Source organism: Manis javanica, chromosome 3 (genome assembly GCF_040802235.1).
Source record: "Manis javanica isolate MJ-LG chromosome 3, MJ_LKY, whole genome shotgun sequence".
Taxonomy (NCBI): domain Eukaryota; kingdom Metazoa; phylum Chordata; class Mammalia; order Pholidota; family Manidae; genus Manis; species Manis javanica.
In genome coordinates, this window is record NC_133158.1 from 109322179 (window position 1) to 109347946 (window position 25768).

The window sequence follows — 25768 nt, forward strand, 5'->3', positions numbered from 1 at the left end:
TGCTAGTAAGCTGGGCATTTACTAGTTAGGCATTAGTAATCTGGATATTTATAAGATCCTTACAGCCTACAACAATAATGTTCTATGCAGAAATGTCCTAGTCCCAGCCCCCTTCTTAAAATAAGGTACACTCTTCTGTAACCTTCTTGAATATTGTTCTGCTGCATGATATACCTTAGGAGCATTGTTGTTTAGTATAAATCTAAAAAACTACTCAAGTACAGTATCTGTCAGAATATTCAAATACATCCTTTTCACACTAAAAAGATTATTTTATATTTCATATAAAATGAAATAGATGACATTTAAGGTAGTAATTCTTTAACTTCTAATTCCTCTGGATTAAGCTCTTAACCCAATTTAGCCTCCATAAATCCACAGTAATTTATCTTGGCATGTACCTTGTCTGTACTGTACAGAGACAAGTGCAGGAGAGCATCACTTTCAATAGTGGATCTATTACACCGTGAAGAGTAGTCATTCAAATGGAAAGGGCTTGAAAGCTTTGCAAAAAAAGTATTCTTGAGTAATAATAATGATGTGCTTGAGTCCCACATAAGATAATTAATAAAATGTTCGTATGGTTAACACAGAGCTTACAGTCTGGTTCCAGAGGCAACAATCCAAAGTGAAGGCTGAAATGAGACAGCCGACTCAGTCTCAAGGGAAATTATCCACTCCATGGGATGAAAGTGTCAACAGCAACCTAATGCACTTCTCCATCTGGACAAGAAATGCAAGGTACTTGCTAGTATGCACATGGCAAGTATGCGGTTTAGAGGGAAAAAACCTAGTGAAACACCAATCCTGCCTCTGGTGGAAATGTCAGGAAGCCTGCATGCTAGACATTAACAGGCATTTTTCTCTCTTCAAGCTTTATTTTGAATTTTAATATGCTCAACGTTTTAAGACAATTTAATTTTGTTTTCTGAGAATTCACTTTAGTAAAATCATCTCACTTGTCTTAAGGAGGTATTTGCAAACAGCCAGAGAATATAGAAGGTGTTTATGTTAATGATAAGCTGTCATTCTTTCTTCAAGCAGCACACAATGTGCATGAATGTGGCCTACAACTACCAACACAGTGGGAAGCATCACCATGTGGAGCTTTATGCTGTTCCAGGGCCATGGCTGTCTCCTTTACCAACACACGTTATCTGTTTTGAGTTTCTTAAAAGTGTTGTTATCTCCAATTTACAGACTTTCCTCCTATGATTTGACTTTCTAAATTATGTGGCTCTACGATTTTTTGTTAACACTGTAACAACACTGGATTGAGAACCAAGGCTGCTGGGCTTCAGTCCTGGTTCTACCACTAACTACACATGTGAGCTATAGAAAGATATCCACTGACTTTCAGTACCTGTGAAGTGAGACTAGTTAGGATGAAGTCTCCCTGAATGGTGCATAACACAGCTTATCATGATAAAAACAAATATTCTGATATTCACGGCATTATCATAAAATCTTCTAACTTCATATTTAGACCTGAAGACATTTTATACATCTTTTATTCCTTTTCACAGTCTTTTTTCCCTTGGAGTTTCAAATAACTCTTGAAAGGGAATGGAATTTCTCAAAGATAGGGAGGGGCAGGAAGAGTGGCTGGCTGAGGGGAAACAATCAATTTAGGGGTGTGGGGGTCAAAGGAAACTTGCCACAGCTGAGTGGCACTATAAGGTGAATTACAATTTTCATATGAATTCCAGCTTTTAGTCAATTCCAATAATTCTGATAGAATTATGAAGCAGGAAGATTTAAGCAAAATGATCAGGAGTTTACTTCTGAAACAGGGGCAGGTGGGGGTGTCACATCAGGCGCCACCAGCAGTAAGGCTCATCCAAAGACCTGTAGCTGTCACCAGTGAGTGAGCTTACATTTTAAACAAAATGAATTTGAAACATTTCATAGTATGGGTGAGGGAGGACCAAAAGACACAAATCATTAACAGGACCTGGCCCACCTGATTAATGGGTTGTGATCTACTCCTAACTCACACTGAATTAAATGGTTTCTTGGTCCAACAACTTCATTAGTTTTAAATACTCAGTGTTTGGAGACAGCTGACCTTTTTTTTTTAAGTAGGAGTTCTGTACCTAGTATTTAAACAGTACTTACTTTTATCTTACTAAATCTTTACATCTGCAATGGTCAGAAGATGGTTGGAAGCCTTGTAAAGGATTTATGAAAAAGGAATAAGGAGGAACAAGGAAACTCAAATCATCAGATGTTTAAGTAACTGGTTTTCCACTCTCTTCATCAATTACATAGTGAGTACACCCACCAGATGAAACCTTCCTTTGAACACCCCATGTTTCTATTAATGCCTCACATTATGCACACACATGAACAGTAGTCAGCATGCTCTCGTGACATTATCTCAAGTATTACACAGAACCCCCAATTCTTATCCTTACTTTCTAAGTTTGCTGATGGGACATTTTTTAAAACATCCTTTTTACTTAGTCTTTACAAGAAAGTTATCTAAATGCATATCAGTGTTTGTCCTCATCCCCCATAAATAGATTTCCACATATTTCCAACTATCCTATGGCTGAATAAACTTGTGGAAATATCTATATGCTACATCAAGATGAAAAGCTGCTGATTTCTATCTACAATTCCTGGTTACACAAAAACATCAACTAGGAAGAGACTAATAATAAAGAAGTCAGATTGAATATGGAGAAGACTCCTTCCTATCAGAGGGAAAAAATACAAACCACACACAACAAATCAAGTTTTAAAATAAAAGGAAAAATTTGAAGTTGGTGAGAGAAACACACATTTAGACCTTAGCAATCAAAGTGTTTCCCCAGCTTGATGTAAGTAGAAAAAAATAAAATCCCCAACTCCAATATACCCCTACTGAAACAAAATAGAAGGATTAATTAGTTGTTTTGGGAAAGAGATTTTTAAGAAATTAGTAGAATGTATTAGCATCACATTAGGCTCTCTCGTTTATGAAGTCTGCACAAAGAAACACCCAAGGCCCTAACTCTGCAAATCTAGAGTGTTTGTGTGTCTGAGAGGCACCTGTGTAATCTGATAAAATGAAGGCTCCTTGGCCCCACTACCAGGCATTTTCATTCAACAGTTATGGGACCAGTCCAGGAATTTTCAGTTTTAATAAACACATAGGTAGATTAATTTTGAAGCAGGAAGCTCAGAAATACTGCTCCTGTAGTGCCAGACCACAGGCTACCTGTGCTCTACAGTCCAAAATATATCCAATCCAGAGTGGCAATATGCTAATGGAAGAATCTGTATATTTTATCTAATTGGAGCATCCTTCTTTTTCATACTGAAAGACCCGGGCAGTCAATGCCAGCTAGGCCGGCTGGCTCACCTAAGCAGCGGTAGGGAATCACGATGTGGGTGTGGGTCTTGCACTGCTTGCGGCCCTTCTTGCACCAGTTCTGGATGGTCACCGGCTGGTTGGCTTCCACCACATTGGTGATCTGAAGTTCAGGGTAGACCTGGGAGAGTGCAGAAAAAGGGAAAATTGTTAGCTGATGCAGGGGCTGGCACATGCAGGCACCTCATCAACCGGTGCATTATTCCAAGGTATTGCTACCCCCCAACATCCAAGCCTGCTCTCATTCTCATCAAGCTTAAGAAATTCAGGGTAACGAAAAAGACGCAAGTGACAAGAACTAATCATTCCATTCAAAACATTAAGCAATGTGACCTTTATTTTACTTTATCCATTCAGGCTTAAAATACTTTTCTAGGGAACATAAAATAGAAATAGTGAAGGGGGTCCTCTTCTAAGCAAGGGGTCATTTTTAATGCCAAATAAACTGGTGGGGGATATTCTGTAATGTCCTAAATAAATGTTTACAGCAGATACATCTTGAAATATTACCATTACTTAAATTAAATCCATCCTTATATTACTAATTAGGCAAACATTTTACATACAGAGTATGATATATAGCAAACTTTCTATATAAAAATTCTCTTTATTCAAAGTAATTTACATAAGAATAACTTATTAACACTTATCATGGGTGTCATTTAGATAAAGAATTGCATCATGAGTATCTTCCCTTGGTAACTTCCAAAGGTAACTAGTTCTTTCCTTTGACTATTCTCAGTAGATCATGGGGTTTTTACTGAGCACTTGGAATGAAATGTGAAACCTGATCAACTGAAATGTATTTGTGAAATATCCAATCACTTCTATTTATTAATCATAATGAGAGACTTGAAGGAAAAATATAGAACAAATAATCTATTTATAAAATGACTTTCCCTTGCATAAATCTTGTATTACATTAGGGTGCTGTTTTACCAGATAAATAACAATGAGGAGAGAAAAGTTCAAAAGAATTGAAGGTATGAGCAAGGGAATGGTTAAATTGATGGGCCATGAAATCTAAGGTGGGAACGTGAAGGGTGAGAGACACAGAAGGCTGTACTATCACTGAATCCTGGTGTCGATTCAGAATTTTGGCATAAAGGTAGCAAAGAAATCTGTGAGCTGGTTAAGATGATCAGAGCTGCGATGATGACTTTGGAGGAGTTACAGTTATTGGTTAATGGCAGGGCATAGAATGGAAGGAATGGCTGGTGAATGGTGAAGGCAAGACCACTGGAGGCAACCTGAGGAACTGGAATCCTGGAAGAATCATCGAGATGGATGGATATCAAAATCCCTTAAGAATCCCGAAAGGGGTCGTCGTTTGGATGACAGAAGCCCAGGACCTAAAACTGAAAGACTGAAGGGCAATGCCACTGAGGTGGCATAAGGTCTCCAGTTGATTCCAACAGGGAGAGGAGAGAAGGGATCTAGTTCAAGAGCACGTACAAAGACCACTTCAGGTTGGAATGGGGAAGAATGTTTGGGAAGTGAGCATCAGGAAAAAAGACCTCCCTACCCGTAGGTACAAAGCTGAGCATAGAGAGAAAACACTTCCACCTGAGAGGCTACAGGGGAAGCAACGTCTTTGGGGGAGAGTCAGGATTCAGAGCAAGAAGACAACATCCACCATGTGGCTCATGGATGTAGGGAATTTTGCTTATGATTGTCAGTGACATTCAGAGAGGGATTACCATGATCCATCTTTATTTAAAATTCTGGTATTTTTGTTCATTGTAGATTTTTGGCCTTAATTTTTATTTTTTAAATATTGTATTAAAATATCATTTCTTTTGATTCCTGAGTGCCTCATTCACCTCACCCTAGGCCTACCCCTGGGATAAATCAATAAAAATAAATAAATAAGGCACCAAGAATGGATAAAAACTGGTTCACCCAGCCAGTGGATTATTCAGTGCTGAAGAAATAAGCTATCAAGCCACAAAAAGACATAGAGAAACCTTAAGTGCATTTTACTAAGTGAAAGAAGCCAATCTGAAAGGGCTCCACACTGCATGACTCCAATTATATGTAATCCTGGAAAAGGTGAACCTATGGAGACAGAAAAATGATCAGTGGTTACCAGAGGTGGCAGGGAAGAAGGGATGATTAGGAGGAGCACAGAGGATTTTTAGGGCTGTGAAATTATTCTATATGATACTATAATGGCAAATGTATGTCATTATACACTTGTCCAAACTCACAGAGTGTACAACACCAAGAGTGGACATTAATGTGAACTATGAATGGTGATTATGATGTGTCAGTGCAGGTGCATCAATTACACCTAATGCATCGCTCTGGTGGAGGATGCTGATAATAGGGGAGATTGTGTACATGTGTGGGGAGGAGACATGTGGGAAATCTGTATCTTCCTCTCTCAATTTTGCTGTGAACCTAAAACAGTTCTAAAAAAGGAGATTTTTTTTGTTATGATTTTTTAAATTGAAGTATCACTGATATACAATCTTATATTGGTTTCAAGTATACAACACAGTGGTTCAACAGTTACCCATATCATTAAATCCTCACCCCTACTAGTGCGGTTACTATCTATCAATGTAGATGTATATTCTCCATGCCATATATTCTCCTTGCTGTACTACTATCCCCATGACCAACTTATATTATGATTGAGAATTTTTGTGCCTCTTTATCCCTCTCACCCTCCCCACCTCCCCACCCTAACCCCTACCTGATGGTAACCACCACTCACTTCTCAGTGTCTATGAGTCTACTGCTATTTTGTTTTGCTTTGTAAAAAGGCCTGTTTAAAAAAAAATTAAAAATAAGGCACTGACCAGTGTAGTGTGCAGAATATTCAGTGGTGGAGGTACATTCTATAATACAAAATAAGGATATACTGAATCAGAATAGGGCAGGGTGAGGGGCGGGGGGCGCAGGTACTGAGAAAGCTACTCTTCAAAAACACTTCCACTAAGCTTGCTCTCCAAACAGAAACAGCTATCTCCACCCCACTTATTTTACTTTGTTCTTAAGTCTCTTTAACACCTCAGTGCATATATTTGAGTCTCAGATATTGCTCAACTTGAATATGCCACTAAAAATTTAATATCCTAGTGGCTTTTTTCTGTGTAATGAAAGGTGAAGTGGTTCTATACAGGAATACAATTCTTTTACCACCTTTCCTTGTTTATTGTATCACAAAAGGACTGTACACATGAGTCATAAACTCCATGACACTGGAGAGTTGGCCCTGAGGGACATGACTTAATGAGCCTGAAAGTGTGAGTTACACGCACTTTCTAATACTACCTACTTCCCAGAAACTACCCTGCTAGGGACTTGCAGTTTTTTCTAAGCCCTGCGGCAGGCACAGTCAAGCCACATTTTTTTCTTTTCAATTCACAACGAAAACAACTGTTTGTAGTAAACTGATAAGAAAAAAGGCAAGATATCTCACCCTCACACTGCATGCTGTCTTCAGTTTCCTATGCTAATATCTACTGCAGCAGAGTAGTAACCTGTGCAGCTGGTCATTTTCTAGCAGACAGAACTGCATACTGACAAATTCAAACCAGTGAAGATGGGGTTTCTTCCCTAAAGATCACCAGAGCTTCACAAAGTGACCAGTCAACACAGATTTTACTTCCAGTTCCCACCATGAATTGTAGGGACATGCGTTAATTTTCTGTGCTTCAACTTCTCTCTCCAGAACACTGACAAGGATAATTGTTAATATGCAGGTGGATGAGACAATAAAATGTGAACAGAGCTTAACAGAGCTTAAGTCCCAGGCATAGTTTGCTGATCACCACAGTGATGAAAATGGCAACAGTAACTTCAACCCAATTCACCTAGTTTTCTTCTGAGACAAGGAGTTACTAATTTGGATCTGCCAAAGATAATAAAATATTGCTGTTAAAAATCAGGAAGTTTAATTAAAAGGGGAGGAACATCAACAATCAAGTTAACAAAAGTTCTTCTGAAGCACAGCAAGTCCCAGTTAGTCAAAGTGATTACCACGTGCACACACAACCCCTAACCAGAAACAAAATCAAAAGGACACGGTGAAAAAAAAAACACATTAAAGACTCTGCCAAAAAAAGAAAAAGAAATCCAAGTACTATACATCTAGTTTTTTTTTTTTGAAGCAGCTTCAGAATATGGCCAGAGACAATGTGGATAAAATGAGAGTTTGGCCAGGATTCTCACCTGGCCCTGGTTGACTAGCTCACTGCACACCTGTGGGCAATACATGGCTGTTGACTTTATATAAGGAGCTCCGCCCAGTGTTCGCGCGCAACATGGTGGCAGGGCTGCAAGGCTACAGGAGAGCAGAGCAGAGGCTGGAGTGGTGGCAGCGCCGAGGACCGAGGCCCAGAGGACAGCTGTACGGAATGGCTATGCAGAGGCCTGGAGGACCGCTGTGCGGACAGAGAGGCCCAGAGGCAGAGACGGGCTTGCTGCATGCAGACTCACTCTGAGTGAATGGAATTTTACTGACTGACCTGCCACCATGGGTATAAAGTTGGGTATAACCCTTTTACCCCAAGAACGTTTTGCTGTCATTTTTTTTGGTCACACTGAATCCATAGCGAACTTGCCCGGGGCTGAAATCCACTGGCAAGACAGACAAATAAGCATTTTTATGTTTTAAGACAAACATTTTATGCTGGAAAAACAGCACAGCTTATAGGTTTAGGTGAGAATAAAAATTAAAATAATTAGACAAACAACTGTGCTTGTGGCTACTTAAGTTCCTGACTTTTCTCCACAAGTAATTTTAATGATCAGTTCAAGGCTTCATATTCTCTTTGCAGCATCTCAAATCTCAACATAGGAGGTAAAGATACTCGAGTTCCTTCAGCTATTTAATTTGCATGTATCACTAACACAGCAAGCACTACTAATCACTTGCTATCACAGCACTAGCAAATCAACTTTCAGATGGCCCCTTCTTTCCTAAAACATTTCCTATGTGACCCCAATTTTGAGTAATTATTTTCTTGATCAATTAAAAAAAAACTTGGATCACTACAGCTATATTAATAAATACTTAAAGCAGAAGCAAATCTAGGTCTGTGTCAGTTATCTGAAAGGCAAACTGTCTTCAGTTCCTACTAATCTTCCTAAATCACAGCTCCATGGAAGAAGTGCTGTATAAATACATATACTGTGCTCCAAACACACTCTTACTAAAACCCGTAACATCACTCTGCAAAAAACGCTGCCCAAGCCTACTAGGGTCGGCCCGCCCCCATTGCTGGCACACTTCATCCACTCACAGTGTAACAGAATGCCACTCTTTCTCCTACTTCAGTGATGCTTTACAGTGTTTATCACAGTGCGCCTCACATTTGTGTTAAGTACACGTTTACTGCCTTCCAGGGAAAATGCACTTTGCTGACAGGCAGCAAACACAATTTGGCACTGGGTAGCCTCCCTATGGTGCTTCACATTCAGTTGGTTTAAGGCTACCAGTGCTGCAAACTCCCTGCTCCCCTCCGTGGTGCTCCAGCCCCCAGCCCCCTGAAGGAGTGTCATTAGTGACTATATTTTAACTCTGCAGCTCCATCCATAGAGCTGATTAGAGCCAGAAGAAAGCAGACTGTGTATTGCATTCTCTTCCTCAGGAGATCTGAATACAAGCAGGCTCAAGCTGGAGGAGGGGGAGGATACCAGCTGGTAGGCAGAGTAAGTCAGCCAGAGATGGTGCAGAGCAAAACCCATGGTGAAGCGGGGAAAAGGAATCTGCAAGCAGCAGCTGGTCTAGGGGATGAAAATAGGAAGCTATGCAGAGAGAGAATCTAGGACCACAGTGCCTTGTACCCTAGATGGAGACAGACAGACAAGATGACGATCAGGCAGGGAGTGCCCGACCACTCCAGTGAGGTGTGTGTGCTGCCTTCAGTAAGTTCCTTTTAAATGTAAGCTACTTTGGTAGCCCATTTTCCTTCCAAGTGAACAAAACCCAAGAAGGCCCAGTTTAAATACTGGTTCACCAATACTCCCCCACAACCCCCTTCAGTGGCTGATTCCAAAGCATTTTATCCCACTACTTTTAACTGATCACCAACCACTTTCTATTGTTTGCAGTATATACTTTTATGCCCTATTCTAATACATACTCCTTGATGGCAGGGACAATGTTACTCGTGTCTGTGATCCCTCAAAGTGGCCAACCCTGAGACAGCACAGAAAAGGGCCTAACACATATTAGTGATTATTTCTAAGTTCAGAATCCATTAATTTTAGGGAAATTGGTATATATTAAACTTCTACCGGGTATTATCAACACATGTGTTACATAAAATAATCTAAGTAATATAATATTATAGTTGGATTATGAGCTTTTGAGAAAAATAATGAATCTCAATGTCTTCCATACTGTTCTTCCAAGCATGGTGTGGCAACTTATACAAACAGTAGCATCTTATGTAAGAAGCAGTAGATGAATGTTAACGAACATTAATATACAGGTGAGGAAGATGCTTAGGAAAAATTAGAAATGTTTAGGCCATAGAAATATGTTTTATCTTTGAAAGCAAATGTACCAGTACATAAACTTTCTTAAAGAGAGCTGAAGCATCAAAACGCCAACAGCCAGGAGAGAGGGAGAGTTAAAACAATCTGAGATCCACAGTACGTTTATAGAAGGTTTATAGTGATAACCTGAGTGGTTTACCTCACTACAAAAAAATATACGAAAGCCTAGTTACCATCAGAACATTATCATTTTAAACTTTAAAAATCTAAGAAGTGTCTCTCTTTCTATCCAAGCTGGAAATTTTTTTATTTTTATTTTGCTGAAGTCCCTTTTGCAAACCGGCCAGCTCAGGTAAGTGATTAATGCCCAAAGTCGTATTTACACACAACTAAATTTCAAATGATCAAGATACTTCAAGACCACGAAATCAAATGTGGCTAGGAAAACGTAGAAAACAGAGTTAGTGGTCAGGGTAATGGGAACTGCTACTAATTCTGAAAATAATTTGCTTACTGTTCTTTCTAGTCTTTCAACTTTTGAAACCAAATTTTAACCAAATTGTCAAAGATACCTCTTTTTAGAAAAAAAATGTTAGGAATTGTGTAATGTTAGTTAAATTGTGTTTTAAGACAGAAGTATGAAGTAAGTATGAAGTCAATAATTAAGATGCTTTCATTCATCTTAATCAATTTATACCCCTGCAAAAGGGATGAGCAACACTTCTGCACAGGAGCTTAGCCAAAAATAACACAGACCTTGAAAGAGGCAGGACAGAGAACTTGCATTCCAGGCTTATCCAGAACAGGAGGGACTAGATTTTATATTGACGCTGAGTGACAGGTACATGGGCTGTTCCTTATACTATTATTTCTACTTTTATACTATGTTTGATATTCTGAATTAAAAAAGCATTAGAAATAAAAAGGAATCCCATGGAATGGTTGAATTTCTAAATTTATGTTACAAGTGAACAAACAGAAGAACAAACCAAGATCCAAATTGTACATGCATTATAGCAGTTGGCATGTACGAACATATACAGGGAACAAAAAGTCAAAAACTTGATAGCAAAATGGTATAGAGGTGACCATGGGTGTTTTCATCTGGAAGCTTTTATGTTCCAATTTCTTTTTCAAAGAACATAACCAACAGGAGAATGAAAAGTATATATAATTGAGGATTTACTATGTGTCAAAATAATTGCAAATGTTTTTTGTGTGGTAAATCATGTAATCCTCTATCAGCAGTCACTCCATTTCACAGACAATAAAACTGATGGAGTAGAACGTAACTAAATAAAGTGCCATTTCTTAGTACTTAGATTGTATTAATTTTAAGTTTTGAACTACCTACACTTCAGTGTATAAACCAAAATAAAGTAAGGCCTAGACAAACACATTTCTATTTCTGGATTAAAATGATGTGCTTTTACCTTTAAAATTTTCTGGAATACAGAAAAGATTCATATCAAACTCTTTGCAACATAAATTCTTTGAATAATGGGGCATATGGGGAACAGAATATCTAATTTGAGAAAGAAAACTGGAAAGCAAATATGGTCTCTGCTTATAATTTAATCAGGTGTTACGAGACAATCTGCAGCTGATGAAACACTGCTGAAATAATGAAGTATGACCAGTGCTATACTGTCGCAATGATAACTTTAAGCAAAGGTGGGGGATGTCAAATGCTTCAATGGGACAGCCCAAATCCCAATCACTTGGCCCAAGTCTGTTTCTGACACTGTATATCAATACATTGCTATATACACACATACTAACAGGTGGGGAATACTGTCAAAGAACCTTGCCCGATGTATAAATCACTCTTAATCCAGGAGTACTGAATATAAAGAAAGGTAGAGGTTGGGCGGGGCGGGGTTGGGGAGGGCGAACCACCAAAATAAACAGGACAGGACATGAATGTGAAAGTGCAAGCAGATATATGTGTACACATACAGCCTAGATTCTCATTATCTGTCAATTTATGGCTAATTTTATTATTTTTAAAATATTCAAACAACACAATTTTGTCAAATTTACCTCAATAAAGCTAAAAAGAAAACGTTACAAGAAAAAAAATTTTAATAGATAAATAAAATGTCAAATATAGAAGTTCACTGTATTACTTGGGTATGCATTTAGGAAAGAGCTAGATGATAACAAGGACAAATGTTAGATTAAACATTAATTCGACTCAATGACAATTGTCTAAAAAAAATTCAAACTGATTTCACCTCTTTTAGTTCCAAATTCTATGGTTTGTGCAAGCAATCCTTATAGCATACAGATCACTCATGCAGAAATATACCCATTCTCATTATAGCTAACTAGATACACCTCTATTCAAAAATTGTTTCATCTAATATGAATTTCTGGATCTTTCAAATCCAAAATCACAATGTATATGTGCCTGTAATTTGTTGGTCATTTTTAAGCTTATGAAAGTGGATGGACACATAACTAAATAATAATGGTCAAGAAGGTACCAAGGCTCCTACCACAGCACTGTGTATATAGTATTCCTTCAAAGTTGGTTAGATGCTAAAGATCACATGTGTTGTCCATTTTTTAAATTTAATCTTAATTTCATATTACTGTGCAATGAAAACATCAAGGGTAAGAAATGATTCTTGCCTGGCCAGTCATGTATTTTACTGTAGAAAGCTGGGGTAAAGAAATGGCTTTTCTCAACTTATGGAACACAGTTTTTGTTTTGTTCAGCCACTGATATGCTCCGTGATCCTGTTAATTTATAAACAAAACTACTGCTCACTTAGAGCAAGAAGGTTAAAAAAAACAGGGAACATATATTGTTAGCTATGAAAAAAACACGTAGGAAAAAGAGAGGATACCCAAAATCTAATTAAAGAGATTATAAACAAAGCCACATTCACCTAACTTTCCCAGCTGGAATCTCTGCCAGTGCTTAAGTCAAAACTCCTTCCAGAGAACTGATGGGCTTTGCAGTGTGTTAGCAGAGCCATCAATACTGCTCTAAACCCTACCTCACTCGAAGTGCTCTGAATGTTAGGGATACAGAGGGTGGTGGAGCTTGTGTGTTAAGCTCTCTCCAAAAAAGAGGTCTTATATAATATTCATTTAATTTATAATATTTAACTTTAATGGCACACACCATGCATTCCTATCGTAACAACCGGAGGACTCGGTCTAAGACTGGTTAGGCAGCTTTCCTGGATTGCTCAGGTGTCGGAGAACAAAGGCTGAATTTAAAAGTCTGTCTGTCTAGAAAAGCCCCCCTGCCCTACACTTGACACAAAAGACTCCCTTATCACAGCATCTTGTACACAATGAGGTGGATAATAAACAGGTTGATCTTTCACATTCCTTTTCACACTTAACACCTTGAGATTTGAATTCCCTTCTCTCCCCAATCCAACCTACCCTTGGACAAAGGCTAATTTCTCTTAAAGTGTCTTGACCAAAAAACACTCATGCTAAAAACAATCTCAAAGCTCTTACTTAACTCCAGAATTAGATCCCAAATCCGAAGATTTACAATCAAAACCTTCTATTTTACAGCCTCATTCCACCTTTTCAACTTTCTAAATTCTCTTTTCAATTTTATCTAGTTGTATATTAATAAGCTCTTATGAGCCAAAAATGGTGTCTTGCCACTCAGCAACACATGATACAAAATCCTATCTTGAACAGCAGTCAGCAAATATCTGCTAAATTTGCCTAAATTTAGTTTCAGAAGGGATGATGAGATTGAGATTCTTTATTACATTTCCAACTTTTTTATTCTTCCATTCCAAAGCCTTTAGTTTAAATAAAAACAATTTTTTCCCACAAATCTCATTTCATTCAAAAGAGCAAAATAAAACCTGAAAGTTCTAATTTTTGTTCCTAGGTTTTAATACATGTCTCAAGGGGATTATTATCCTAGTTTTGCTCTATTTATAAGATGCACAGTTTCTTAGAACAATGTTTAGATAACCTAACAGTTCATTCAAGCAAGTGGCTACTTTAGGATGTGAAATGATGAATAATTTATAGAGTTATTTTCAAGTTATTTCTGTGATGGCAGCACTTCCTGCGTCTAGTATAGAACAGAGGAAAGAACTGTTTTTGATCAAAGGACCACAGAGGAAAATAATGATTGAGAGAATGTCTGTTGTGGTCATCATCTATCATTACATACAAACTATCCCAAACTTTGGTAGCTTCCAAGAGTAAGCATTTCTTATCTTACACTTTTTCTGTTTCTGTGGGTCTGGATTCAGAGTGGTTCGTTGGGTGATCCTGACTCTTACAGGGTGGGACCTGACAGCTGAGGTTACATGAAGCCTTGACTAGGCTACAGGATTCACTCCCAAGAGGTTCATTCACAGGCCTGGCAAGCCAGTGTGCTGCTCATGGAGCCTTCAGTCCCACACAGTATGCACAGACTGTTGAGTGTCTTCCTGGCGTGGCAGCCAGCTTCCACTAGAGCAAAAGTATACAAGGTGGAAGCCAAATGTCTTTTATGACCTAGCCTCCAAAGTCACACCCCATCATTTCTGTAGTATCTTACTGACTATACATGTCGGCCCTGCAGTGTGGGAGGATAGCATGCCTGGATGTGAATACAAGGAGGGAAGCAAGTAACATTTTGTTGGAAGCCATCTTGGAGTCTAGTTACCACATGATAATTTAAAATTTCTCACAATTCTGTATATTGGTTGGGCAATTCTTCACACAGTGAGGTCAGCTAAGTACCACAAGGAAGGCTGTAAGGTCCAAGCTGGTCATGCGGACATAGCTGTTAGCTGGGGCTGGCAAGCAGGGGGATCTCGGGCAAAGCTACTGAATGAGAACTCCACTCTCTCCTATGTGGGCTTCTCCACATGGCTGCCTTCCCAGAGCTCAAAATGAGAAACTCCCACCCTTCTTAAGACTTAGACCCAGAACTGAAGCAGTGTTACTTGTACTCCATTTCACTGGTTGAAGTCAAGTCTCAGGTCCAACCAAGATTCAAGAGAAGGCATAATTTATCAACAGCCAAGGATACATACTACCACATGATCATATAAGGAACAATCTAGGCTTTGCTTAATGTTTTTAGAAGCATACTTAGTGATTGTTTAGTATGCTTACCTGAAATTTTAAAGCCATACTATATGTTTATTCCACTACTAGTGAGTGTTTATCATGGTACTTAACTGTAAAAATAAAATGAGGGCAGATGTAGACTATGGGCCAATGTCACCCTCACTCTTGCTCAAAAATCTTGTTAGAATTCTATCAGTAGAAAGAAATAGTCTCTGCAAAAGAAAACCACAAGACCCACTTAGGAGGTTCTCTCAGTGTAGAGAGGGCTTCAGAGCCCCTGTCTACACAACTCCAATCCCTGTGCCAAAAGATCATCCACAAGCGATTACTAAATGATTACCGGCATGCTCTTAGTGTTGGATAAAATGTTTCATAGGCATGATCTCTAGAAACAGTAATGCTCAGCGACACCTTGGGCCTATAATCCTTTTGCCCACAGGAGCCATAGTGAGTCCTGGTTTTAGTTCAGGCTGCCATAACAAATTACCACAGTCAGGGTAGCTTAAACAACAGGAATTGATTTTCTCACAATTCTGGAGGCTGGAAGTCTGAGATCAGGGTGCCAGAACGGTCAGTATCTGGTGAAGGTTCTGTTCCTGCAGATGACCACCTCTTTCTGTGTCCTCCCATTACTTCTTTGTGTGAGCAGGGAGGGAAGAGCCGACTTCAAAAGCTCTCTGGTGCCTCTTCCTACAAGGAATCAATCCCACTCTGAGGACCCCACCCTCATGACCTCACCTGACCCAAGTTACCACCCAAAGACCGCACCTCCAAAATACCTTCGTGACGGAGGTTAGGGCTTCAACATATGAACTTGGGAAGGAGCACAAATATTTAGTCCACAGCAGTCCTCAGTACTTATCTGAGGCAGAAATGAGAGAAAAACCTCAAGTGGTGCTGACTGCTAATAAAAAAAGAAAATGTAAAGAAGTGCAAAAATCTGAACACTGACTGGGCAGAAGCATAACTGTTATGATTGGGGAAGAGGAGGGAACTCATACCATGAATTTGGATGATTTGGGAAAAAATACAGATTAAACAAATACTAAAGTTAAACCCTAAATTTCAAATTATCTTCCCAATCAAACTTTATAAGGGTTTACAACCAGGAGCACAAGGTGAAATACTCAACTTTTTACTTTTTCTTCTTAATCTGGCTCTTGACCAAGGACAGGACGGAAGAAATCGGGAGGCAAAAATGACGATATTAATAACAAATAACAACCAAGAGTAGGGAATACAAATTGAGAAGAACATGAGACTAGGAAGGACATGAACTAGCTAATTTACCAACAGAATAATAGTATTTGGCACATCCTATGAAGCTAAGCATCAACAGATACAATGTGCAGTTATGTGAGCAATCCTTTGGAAAAGCGAAATAACAAGTGGGTTAAATTGGTTAGCAAAAGGTCAAAATGAGGTCACAGTCATGGGTTCAGTTGGCTTTATTTTGTCCTAGGACTACAGACTGCTAACAGCTGCCTCTGTGACTCAGCCAGTTGTCTCTAAAACATCTGTGTTTTGGTCACAAGAGGGACTGAGAACATAAAGAAAAAATTTATTCATCACTATTGGGAGAAAAATAATCAGCAAATGAGCAGCGCTGTAAATGGTCACTCACAGGAATGGTTTCTGTATATTAAAAAAGAAATTCTGCACAATGATAAATGCCAGAATATAGTGGATAAGTAACTTCATGGTGTTGAACAAAAATACTTGTCAACCTCGAATTCTATACATTTTTAAGCTATTGTTCCATACAAATTCTGGAAACAACTAGGTTAAGATGACAGCCATTTCCCCACAAAAAAGGAAGAATCAGGTGAGGTAGAAAATTATAAATATTATTTTCCTTGGCTTTCCTAGTGGGGAATTAATAGTATCTAAAAAACATCGATTAAAAAAAAGAATAAAGCAAGATAAACATTTTCTAACCATGCAAAAAATTCAATCCTACAAAAGAAAACTATTCATTTTTTTCTAATTATTAAAGAAAAATATCAGAATATCTACAAAGTGGGAAGTGGCAGAAAGACCCTAAAATATCAGTAAGGAATGTTATATAAAGTTCAGGATAAACCATATAAGAGAAAATAATCAAACACTGCTTAAAAGTTCTGAGTGAACATCTAACCACTCTATTCTTTCCCAAAAGATGCTGAAAGTCAAAGGCACTATGAATTCCACAGCTACTCACTGTCCAGCCTCCAGGACTCTTCAAATTCATGGTGTGCTTTCAAGCCTACTGTGCTGGGCTGTGGTCATTATTCTGTTTCAGTCCCATGCCACCCTTCATTCCATTTCTAGCAAAAGCTCCTCGCCCCATGCCATGTGGCGCCAGTGTGGCTGTCAAACAGGCCACATATTCCCTCATGGCCAAGGCAGGCCAGTGCCTGGACTGAGTCCTTTTGGACAAGGTGACCGGTCCAAAGGTGGATACGTGACCAAAAAGTTAGGCCAACCAGAATGCCTCCTTGGAATCTAGTACACACTGGCAGAACCAAGTTGGGACAACGTACTCGTAGAGCTCCTGGTTGCCATCTTCTGCGGCCTCCTGGAGGAAGTCCATCTTAGGAGGAGGAAGCGAGGTGAACACACAGGAGAAAGCATAAGCAGAAAACAAGGAGACCCCAGGAGAGAAATTCCAGACAGTCCTGTCAGTGACAATATTGAGGACCCAGTTTCTGGATGTCTTTTTAAAAAATTCTCAAAGACAACCCCAAGTTGTCACCTGCCAACAGAAACCGCCTAATTAACCCACTCTATTTCCTCATCCTTCCCACTCTTTTCCAAGACCCAGCCAATCACTAATCCACTGGATCTAATTCCTCCCTGGTTCCTAAGGATACCTGAGCCTCATTTTTTTATGACCATCTATTCTTCCCAGTTTAGTTTAGGCTTCTCTTAGCTTAAGTTTCTTCCCTTTAATGAACAAAGAAACCACAAAAACCAAAGCCTGTCCCTTTTCCTTGAATTGCCCTCAAGCTCTTTCTTCAAAGAGTCCACTGATGTCTTCATCATCCCATTCCAGTTACTCCTGTAACCTACTGCAATTTGACTTCTTCCCATGCTATTCCATTGAAATTGCTATCTCAAAGATCAACCGTGACCTTTTTACTTGCTATGTTAATAGAACGTTTTGTTATAAAATAATACCCATGATTTAGAAATGGGCTAAAAATATTGAGGGTATTAGTTGTGAAATACAGATATTGTCTTCTAGAGCCTGGGGAGGATGGTAGGGAAAAAGATTATCTGATTCTGCAGGGTGTGTTCTTCTGAGTGACTTGCTGTTGACTATGCTATTTTACAACCTGGTAAGGGTAGATAATGTACAAGCATGACAGCAACACAGGTGTTTCCTGTCCCATGCAATGCGGTTCAGAAAATTCCTGTTCATAGCCACGTAATTGAAGTGTTAGGAAAATAATTTAAATCTCTGTAATTCAAGTTTTAACATCTCCCAGGTTACCTTGTTAATGAATAAATTGAATAAAATTGTTGATGTGTGTTTGATTTTGTAAGAGTCATGATTCTGCCTTGTCAAACACTATCCCTCTACCACCTTGCATCTGCATCACAGTTACGCTCTCATTTCCCTCCTTTAGAAATTAACTTGGCTTAACTTCCAGTACATACACCTCCTAGTTCTGATCCCAGGTTTCAGGCCACTGATCCTCCTCCACTGAGGACACCCTTTCCCTTTGTTCTTAAATGTTGCAATTCAACAAGGTTCTTTCTCAGGATTCCTCCCCAGAGGCACGAGGGGAAAAATGAGAGCAAGCAGTTGGCAACCTAGCTTAGCACTTCGTTGGTGCTCAATACAAGTTGGTATTAGCATCGGCAGCATTGCTGCCATGTGTCATCATCGCCAGTTTTTATCTTGCTGAAATTTTACGAGCCTTTTTCTCCCCTTAAATCCCCCTTTAAGAACAGGTTCTATGTTCTACTCATCATTGCATCTTTAATACCCAGAGACAGATGTTTGAGGGAGGAAGAGGGAACTACTGGGCTCTAAAAAAGTATACATATTATCATCTAGTACTAAAACATTTTGAATGAAAGATGTATTAAAAAGGTCCCAACCAAGACTTCCTCCCTGCCTCCCAACCACCAGTAAAATTCTGGTGGAAAGTCTGGGGGTACCCCTCACTTCTGCATCCCTCTCCCACTTGCCAGATAACGGGATCTAAGACCCTTATATAGTCCAGTCATGATGGCAAGGGGTACAGGCAACAGCAACAATCTTCAATGGAAATATAATAGAATGACATATAACGTCTATGTACTTTCAAGTTCCATAGTACCCACAATAAAAAGTAAAAATAAGTTAAATTCATTTAACAACATGCATATTTACAATTCAGTAACATATACATGATGCTTAAAATAGTATATACAACATATTTCAAATGAAATCAATATAGAATTATTAATGTCAATCTTACACTTTTTTCATGTAAATCTTTGAAATACGGTATTTATGAAACACACTTGCACATTATTAGTTTGGACCAGCCACGCTGCAAGTGCTCAACAGCCGCATGCGGCTAGTGGCCACAGTACCGGACAGCACAGGAGACGAGCTCCAGCAGGCGAGGACCTGAGGAAGCTGAGAAGCTAGATATGGGGTCAGACTGACAAAGCAAAGAGAGTGATTTTCTGAAATACAAATCCACAATCCTTTCCCTTCTCTTAAAAAACAAGAAAAAACACCTTCAATGACTTCCTGTTGTTATAAAGACCAAATTCATTAAAATGGCTCACAAGGCCTATGTAGTAGCTATTTCTTACTTCTCTGGTCTAATGTTTGTCTAATTCACCTTAAGACTCTGGGCCTGTGTGTATTACCCCCAGAAGACCCTCTGGGGGGTGAGAAGAGAGAGGCAAATAATACCAGGAATGCAAAAGAGAAACCACCATGGTGTTAGGTAGAAAGATAGACATGAGCAACCAGGGAAGGGGAAGAGAAGGTTCAAGGAAAAATCCAGTAAGGGGGGGTCCCACCTGAAGACAATAAAGGCTTTGCAGGGAGATAATTTCCTTGCCTATAGGGACCAGGCCAAACCAGTCCCAACCAGATGCCAACACAATCAAACAAAACTAAGAACCACCCAAACGACCCCTCACCATAATCTCATTAAAATATAATTGCACCCCTAGGCTCAACTTTTCTGTGTGCATTTTGGGAAAAGATGTGCACACCGATGGGTGTGTAACTAGAACTGTCAATCAAATGACCTCACCCTGCCAATCAAGTAGGCACCTCTCAGGACACGATAAATAGACCCTCCCCTGAAAGTTCAGGGCCTTTATCTACCTTGACTCTGGCCTACTCCTCCGTTGGAGTGAATTCAATTAAAACTTTCACTGTCCTTCGCTATTGTGTCTCTGCCTTTCAATTCTTTGCTATGGCAGGGACCAGAACCAAGGAGAACACATTCAGCCCACAACACAGGCCCTAACTTCCCTCCACCCACTTCATGGCCACTGATGATACGGCAAAGTCTGGGACTGGAGGAACCACTCTGTGGCTCAACCCCTGGACAAACAACAGACTAAAACCGTAAGTGGAACCACCCAGGTGTGGGAATAAAGCTGTTCTCAGGGTCATGAAAAGTAATTTTTATAAGGTCATCATACAAATGTAAAAACATCATGCAAGTGTAAAAACATCTGATTATTCATCGTACAAACGTAAAAACAAATGAATGGGGGAGAAATGCAGATGCAAACTATGATACATGCATGAAAATAGCCATTCAACAGAATGACTGTTATTAACAAATTTGAGTTCTAGCCTTTCTTTATAAAAAATCTTATTTAATATTCAGAATGCATAATCTGCATGCATATCCAGAAAAGTGAAATGGGTCAAAAACCTAAGAGCATGCACAGAGTTCCAATTTACTGAACTCATAACTTATCTACATAACTAGAGGAACTCTTCAGTAGACTGTTTATATTGATTCCAAAACGTCTATTTCAGAAATGTCATATCTGAGAAGTGAATTTATCATCAATCACTACTTAATAAACATTTTTAAAAAGAAATATAAAGGACTTAAATATTAGTGATTTCTACTTAAATAATTATCTTTTGACATTATGGTTCATATTACTTCTAGATAAAAATTAATGGACACATAATATATTGTGATAATGGCTTTTTTGCCTCTCAAAACACAACTCTTAAGAGGTTTTGTCCTTAGATTATTACAAAAAAAATCACAAATCACATGCATTCGTAAGCATATATAAATACATATATAAATACATAAACATATGTATCAAAAAATCATGTATGTATATATATGTAAAAAACATGTAAAATATGGATATAAACTACACATACAAGTAAATATAAACATATATAAAATATATATTACTATAAATATATAATGCATTAAATACTCATTTTGAATCCAAAAAGGCTAAAGAAAACTTTCTAGGTCACAGAAGATTACAACAAAATGTTGCCAGGTTTTATCCATTGTTTACATGGAGGCTTAGGAATTTTGCTTTGCCAATTTGCCAAGACTATTTCCTTTAAATGTTCCTTTTTTTTTAAGTAAGAACAGTTACCTCATTGTGGCAGAACCTGTATCTTTTAATACATTGTTTAATATACTAATTAAATTAACTACCTGCCAGGCACTGAGTACATTAAGTTAAATTCAGAGGCCCAGTTTATTTTGCAACATGCATGAAATGAATTGCCTAAAATTCTTTAATTAAATGGCACTGGAGCAAGGTATTTTGTAAGAAGCAGGTCTAATATGATTGTAGAAGTAGACTATTATAACTGTTAAAAGAGAGGGAAATTGCTAATCTTTGGGAGAAGGCCCTTCAGCAACCCAGGCTTCTCTTAACCATTTTGTGAATTCGTATCACCAGTGATTGCTTTAACAGTGTAAAATTTCTTTAAAAAGGAAGAACTAACCTGAAAGACTATGTTTCATTCTATATATGATGGTTAAAGTTTGGGTCTGAAATTAGACTATTTGAGTTGGAATTTCATCTTAAAGCACAAATAGCCACATATCCTAAAACAGACAACTGCCTAGAAGTGTGAGATAAAATAGCCTGTATTCCAGTCATTTAAACTGAACTAATAAGGAAGAAATAAATATGTTACATAATAATAGCAAGTAAACTAGAAATAATTACACAAAAGATGAAGATCTCTATGAATAGCAAGGGCATGATTTCCAGGATATAAAAGTTAAGCTAAAAAAGCAAAGTGCTTACTGTAAGCTACCTTTTTCATAAGATAAGGAAAAACATACACAATTGACACCTGAACAACACAGGTTTGAATTGCACAGGTCCACTTATAAGCGGATTCCTTCCAATAAATATATTGGAAAAATTTTTGGAGATTTATGACAATTTGAAAAAACATTTTCTTTTCTCTAGCTTACTTTATTCTAAGAACACAGTAATGATAATACATAGAACAAAATATATGTTAACTGATGATGCTAATGGTAAGGTGTTAAGCAGTAGGCTAATAGTAAAGTTTTGGGTGATTCCAAAGTTGTTATTGTGTATGGCATTTTTGAGTGTGTGGAAGGTTGGTACACTTCTAATCTCTCCAGTGTTCAAAGGTCAAGTATATTCTCTTTTGCAAGAAGAATAAATCAGTAACAATGAAAATGCTCATCACCAAGGATAGGTGGCAAGTGAGATTTCTGAGTGAAACTTTTCAGTTTCAATGTTTTAACAATGTAAATGTTTTAATTTTCAAAAAGTAAAACTGGTAAGGAGGGAACAACTGAGACTGAATACAGATGAATGAAAATACATCAAATTGGTAACATAAATGGAGAGAACTAATTCTCATGACTTTTAAACACAATACCTTGACTGTACAGCTGTAGTGGGATATAGTCTACAAATGAAAGGAAGTGCCAAGATGTCTTAAACTTTACTCAGTCATATGTAATATGGTATCATAATTTTTAAAAGCATTTATGGATATTGTAGGATGAAGAAAGTCAATATACTAATGGTGTTGTAAACCATTAAGAACCCAGATTTTCAGTGCAAGAGATTAAATACAAATACTTAAGAAGTTAAATTTTAAGAAATTAACTCATGTGATCCAATATAACTTTTGGTCACCAGAGGGAACTTACTTCTTGGCAGTACTGCAGGATGCCCTCCTTGGTGCCAATGCAGGTTTTGGTCCCCAGCGGATCCGACTCCCACTTCCCATTCTGCACATTCATGTGCATGTTCAGTTTGCCACAGAACATGGCGACCTGAGGTTCTGCAAGCAGGCCAGCATTGCCGTCAGTCGGCACCTACAAAAATAAGCCTAGGTTAGTTACAGAAACCCAGCAGAAGTTGGGGGAGGGGCTGGAAAGCACAACATAGATTGTGGCAACAATAGCCAAAATAGTTCAGTTCTGATTCTCAGTTACAAATTACCCTGCCTTCAGCATTCCTTTGGGTTAAGTATTATGTATGCTACACACACTTCAACCACCTATAACACACTGCCTTTTTCTTTCTTTACATTGAAATGAAGAAATCCACAATACTGGGAATTTATTCATTGAAAAGTTTATGCATGTCCCCATGGCAGATTTGCAGTGCCTACTGAAAGGTTCTGACAGTAAGATGTTGTTCTGAAACAAATATAATCGCTCTGGAAGAAACCAGATTCTCATAACCTCCAACTGACTCACAAAGATTAATGCCAAGTCCCTGTATGATGACCAGGTCTGGGAGTAAGGCTATGTGCCTGTGTTACCTCCCAAGTCAGGAGGGCACGGTGTTAGTGTGCATTGTTAGTTAGCAAGGGACTACATCATGATTTTTTGAACAGAAAAATTACTGTAGAGCTGACATGCACAAATGTGACTGAATATGTTGGCCACTGCAGAGATTTACCCCCGAATATTCTCTGGTTACCATTCTCTCAGCAGTGAAGATACATGAAGGGTGCTGGTGTCCCATCCCCCCAGCCACACTGAAGAAGGGAACAAGAACACATTCAGAGCCCAGCAGAGTGCCTGCTGTGCAATTAGCCTCAACAGGTTTTACCACTCTAGGCAATACACCATGTCACCAAATAACTGTGAAAAGGTATCCTGCATTTCCAGACCCTTCTGCCCACTGAAATTACCTCTCTATATTTTTTAAAAGGGAAAAGAGAAGTCCTGAAATATCAGTACCACCTCACTTAATAAGTTCTAATATCTCAGAAAGAAAAACATCACCAAGAGTTGAAAAATAAATTCACAGGAGTAAAAGTGTTATTTGAAATCAAGGAATCAAAAGACACATTAAACAGAGTAATCCCTCCCTTGTTAAATCCAGCTGCTGAGGAAATGTGTACAGTCCATTACAAGAAGGGTTAACTTCCAACAGAAACCATGCATGCAGTCAAGAACTGGCTGTTTCTATATCTTGTATCATTTCTAAAAATTGTTCACAGGAGAGGGGGGCTAAATACTAAAATTACACTGAGAGACTTCAGTTAAGAAATAGCTTCCTGACATTTCTTCCCACAAAGATGTAAAAATAGACCAAACATCTGTCCATTCTAGTCATTTTCATATATATTCTGTCCACCTATAATAGAAGATTTATGTACTTAAAAAAAAAGTCTTGCACTAAACCCAGCTGAGACCCATCATAGCCCAGAGTTCAAAAGCTCCCAGCAAAATCTCTTAAATCCCTGTTTCAGGTGACATTGCCTGCATTTCTACTTCTACTTTGTAAGGTATATTTAAGAACTCTTCCTCTTTGTTGTCGGATGTAACAAGCAGCAGCTGAGGCCACATATCAGACTGTCAGCAGGAAGAGCTGGGACCCCTCCACTCCCCAATATCCAAGCCAAAAACTGAGAGGCTCATTCTCCAACAGACACAAAAATGCAGAACTTAGATTTTGTTAATCTTACTGAAATCAGTAGTAAAATAACATTGCAAGAAAGTAAAATAATAATTAGGTATCTATAGATAAGGCCCTATTATCAGATGCTGTGGAGGATAGAAGTATATTTTTAGTATCTATAAAGTATATAAAATGTATGTATTTATTTATAAAGCACAGGCCTTGCCCTCAAGGAATTTACAACCCTGTAACCGAATCACCATTGTATTTCCCATGGTACTTTATTCTGCTTGCTCATTCCTGTCCCAGAGTTTCATTTCTTGGTACCTTACTCCTAACCAAACTGAGACTAGTGATCCTTTACCACACTTGGTAATAATTTTGTCTCTTTACCTCGGTGCCTGAGATTCACCATAACCTTTTCAGTCCAATTTCTAACTCCTTGTCAGTACACATGCCTTTCATTCCACGTCTTTCCCTCAAGGAATATTTAAAAGTGCCACTTTCTCTCCCCTCGGTAGCTAGCTTCCAAAAGGCACCCCCATTATCTCATCCCATAATGTATCAGGGTTTGTCTGTGCAGCAGACAGAATACAGCAGAAATGATGGTATGTGACTTCCTAGGCAAGGTCCTAAAGGGTACCACAACCTTTTCCTTGGTCTCTGGGATCTCTTGAGATGGGGGGACAGCTGCCATGCTGACACTTGGAGCCAGTCTTATGAAGCGGCCCACATGAGGAGAAACCAAGGCCTCCTTTGGACAGCAGTGGGTGAGTTTGCATATGACTCATCAAGCCTGCCTATGACTGCAGCCCTGGCTGGCACGACTGAAGCTTCCAGACCTGGAGCCAGAACCACCCAGAAGACACTCCCAAATTCCTGACCCACAGACACTGAAATAATAAATGTTTGTTTTAAATTACTGAGTTTGAGGTAATCTGACACAGCAATAGACACCTAATATGCTCCTCTTTTTCCCCAGCTCCATAGTATATCCAGAAATAGCTTTTGATCTTCTCTACTGAAAAAAAAGCAAACAATCGAAAG

At 38.6% G+C, this 25768-nt stretch overlaps 1 protein-coding gene across 8 annotated transcripts in view; it reads right to left on the minus strand.

Moving 5' to 3' along the window:
* APP (amyloid beta precursor protein) overlaps positions 1-25768 on the minus strand; it is a 241096-nt gene that overhangs the window by 166648 nt on the left and 48680 nt on the right. For all 8 annotated transcript variants that reach the window (XM_017650815.3, XM_017650814.3, XM_017650813.3 and 5 more), the window contains exons 2-3: positions 23014-23181; positions 3350-3479 (exon numbers count right to left, since the gene is read on the minus strand). In XM_017650815.3, the coding sequence (XP_017506304.1) occupies positions 3350-3479; positions 23014-23181 (298 nt within the window). The remainder of the gene's footprint in view (positions 1-3349; positions 3480-23013; positions 23182-25768) is intronic.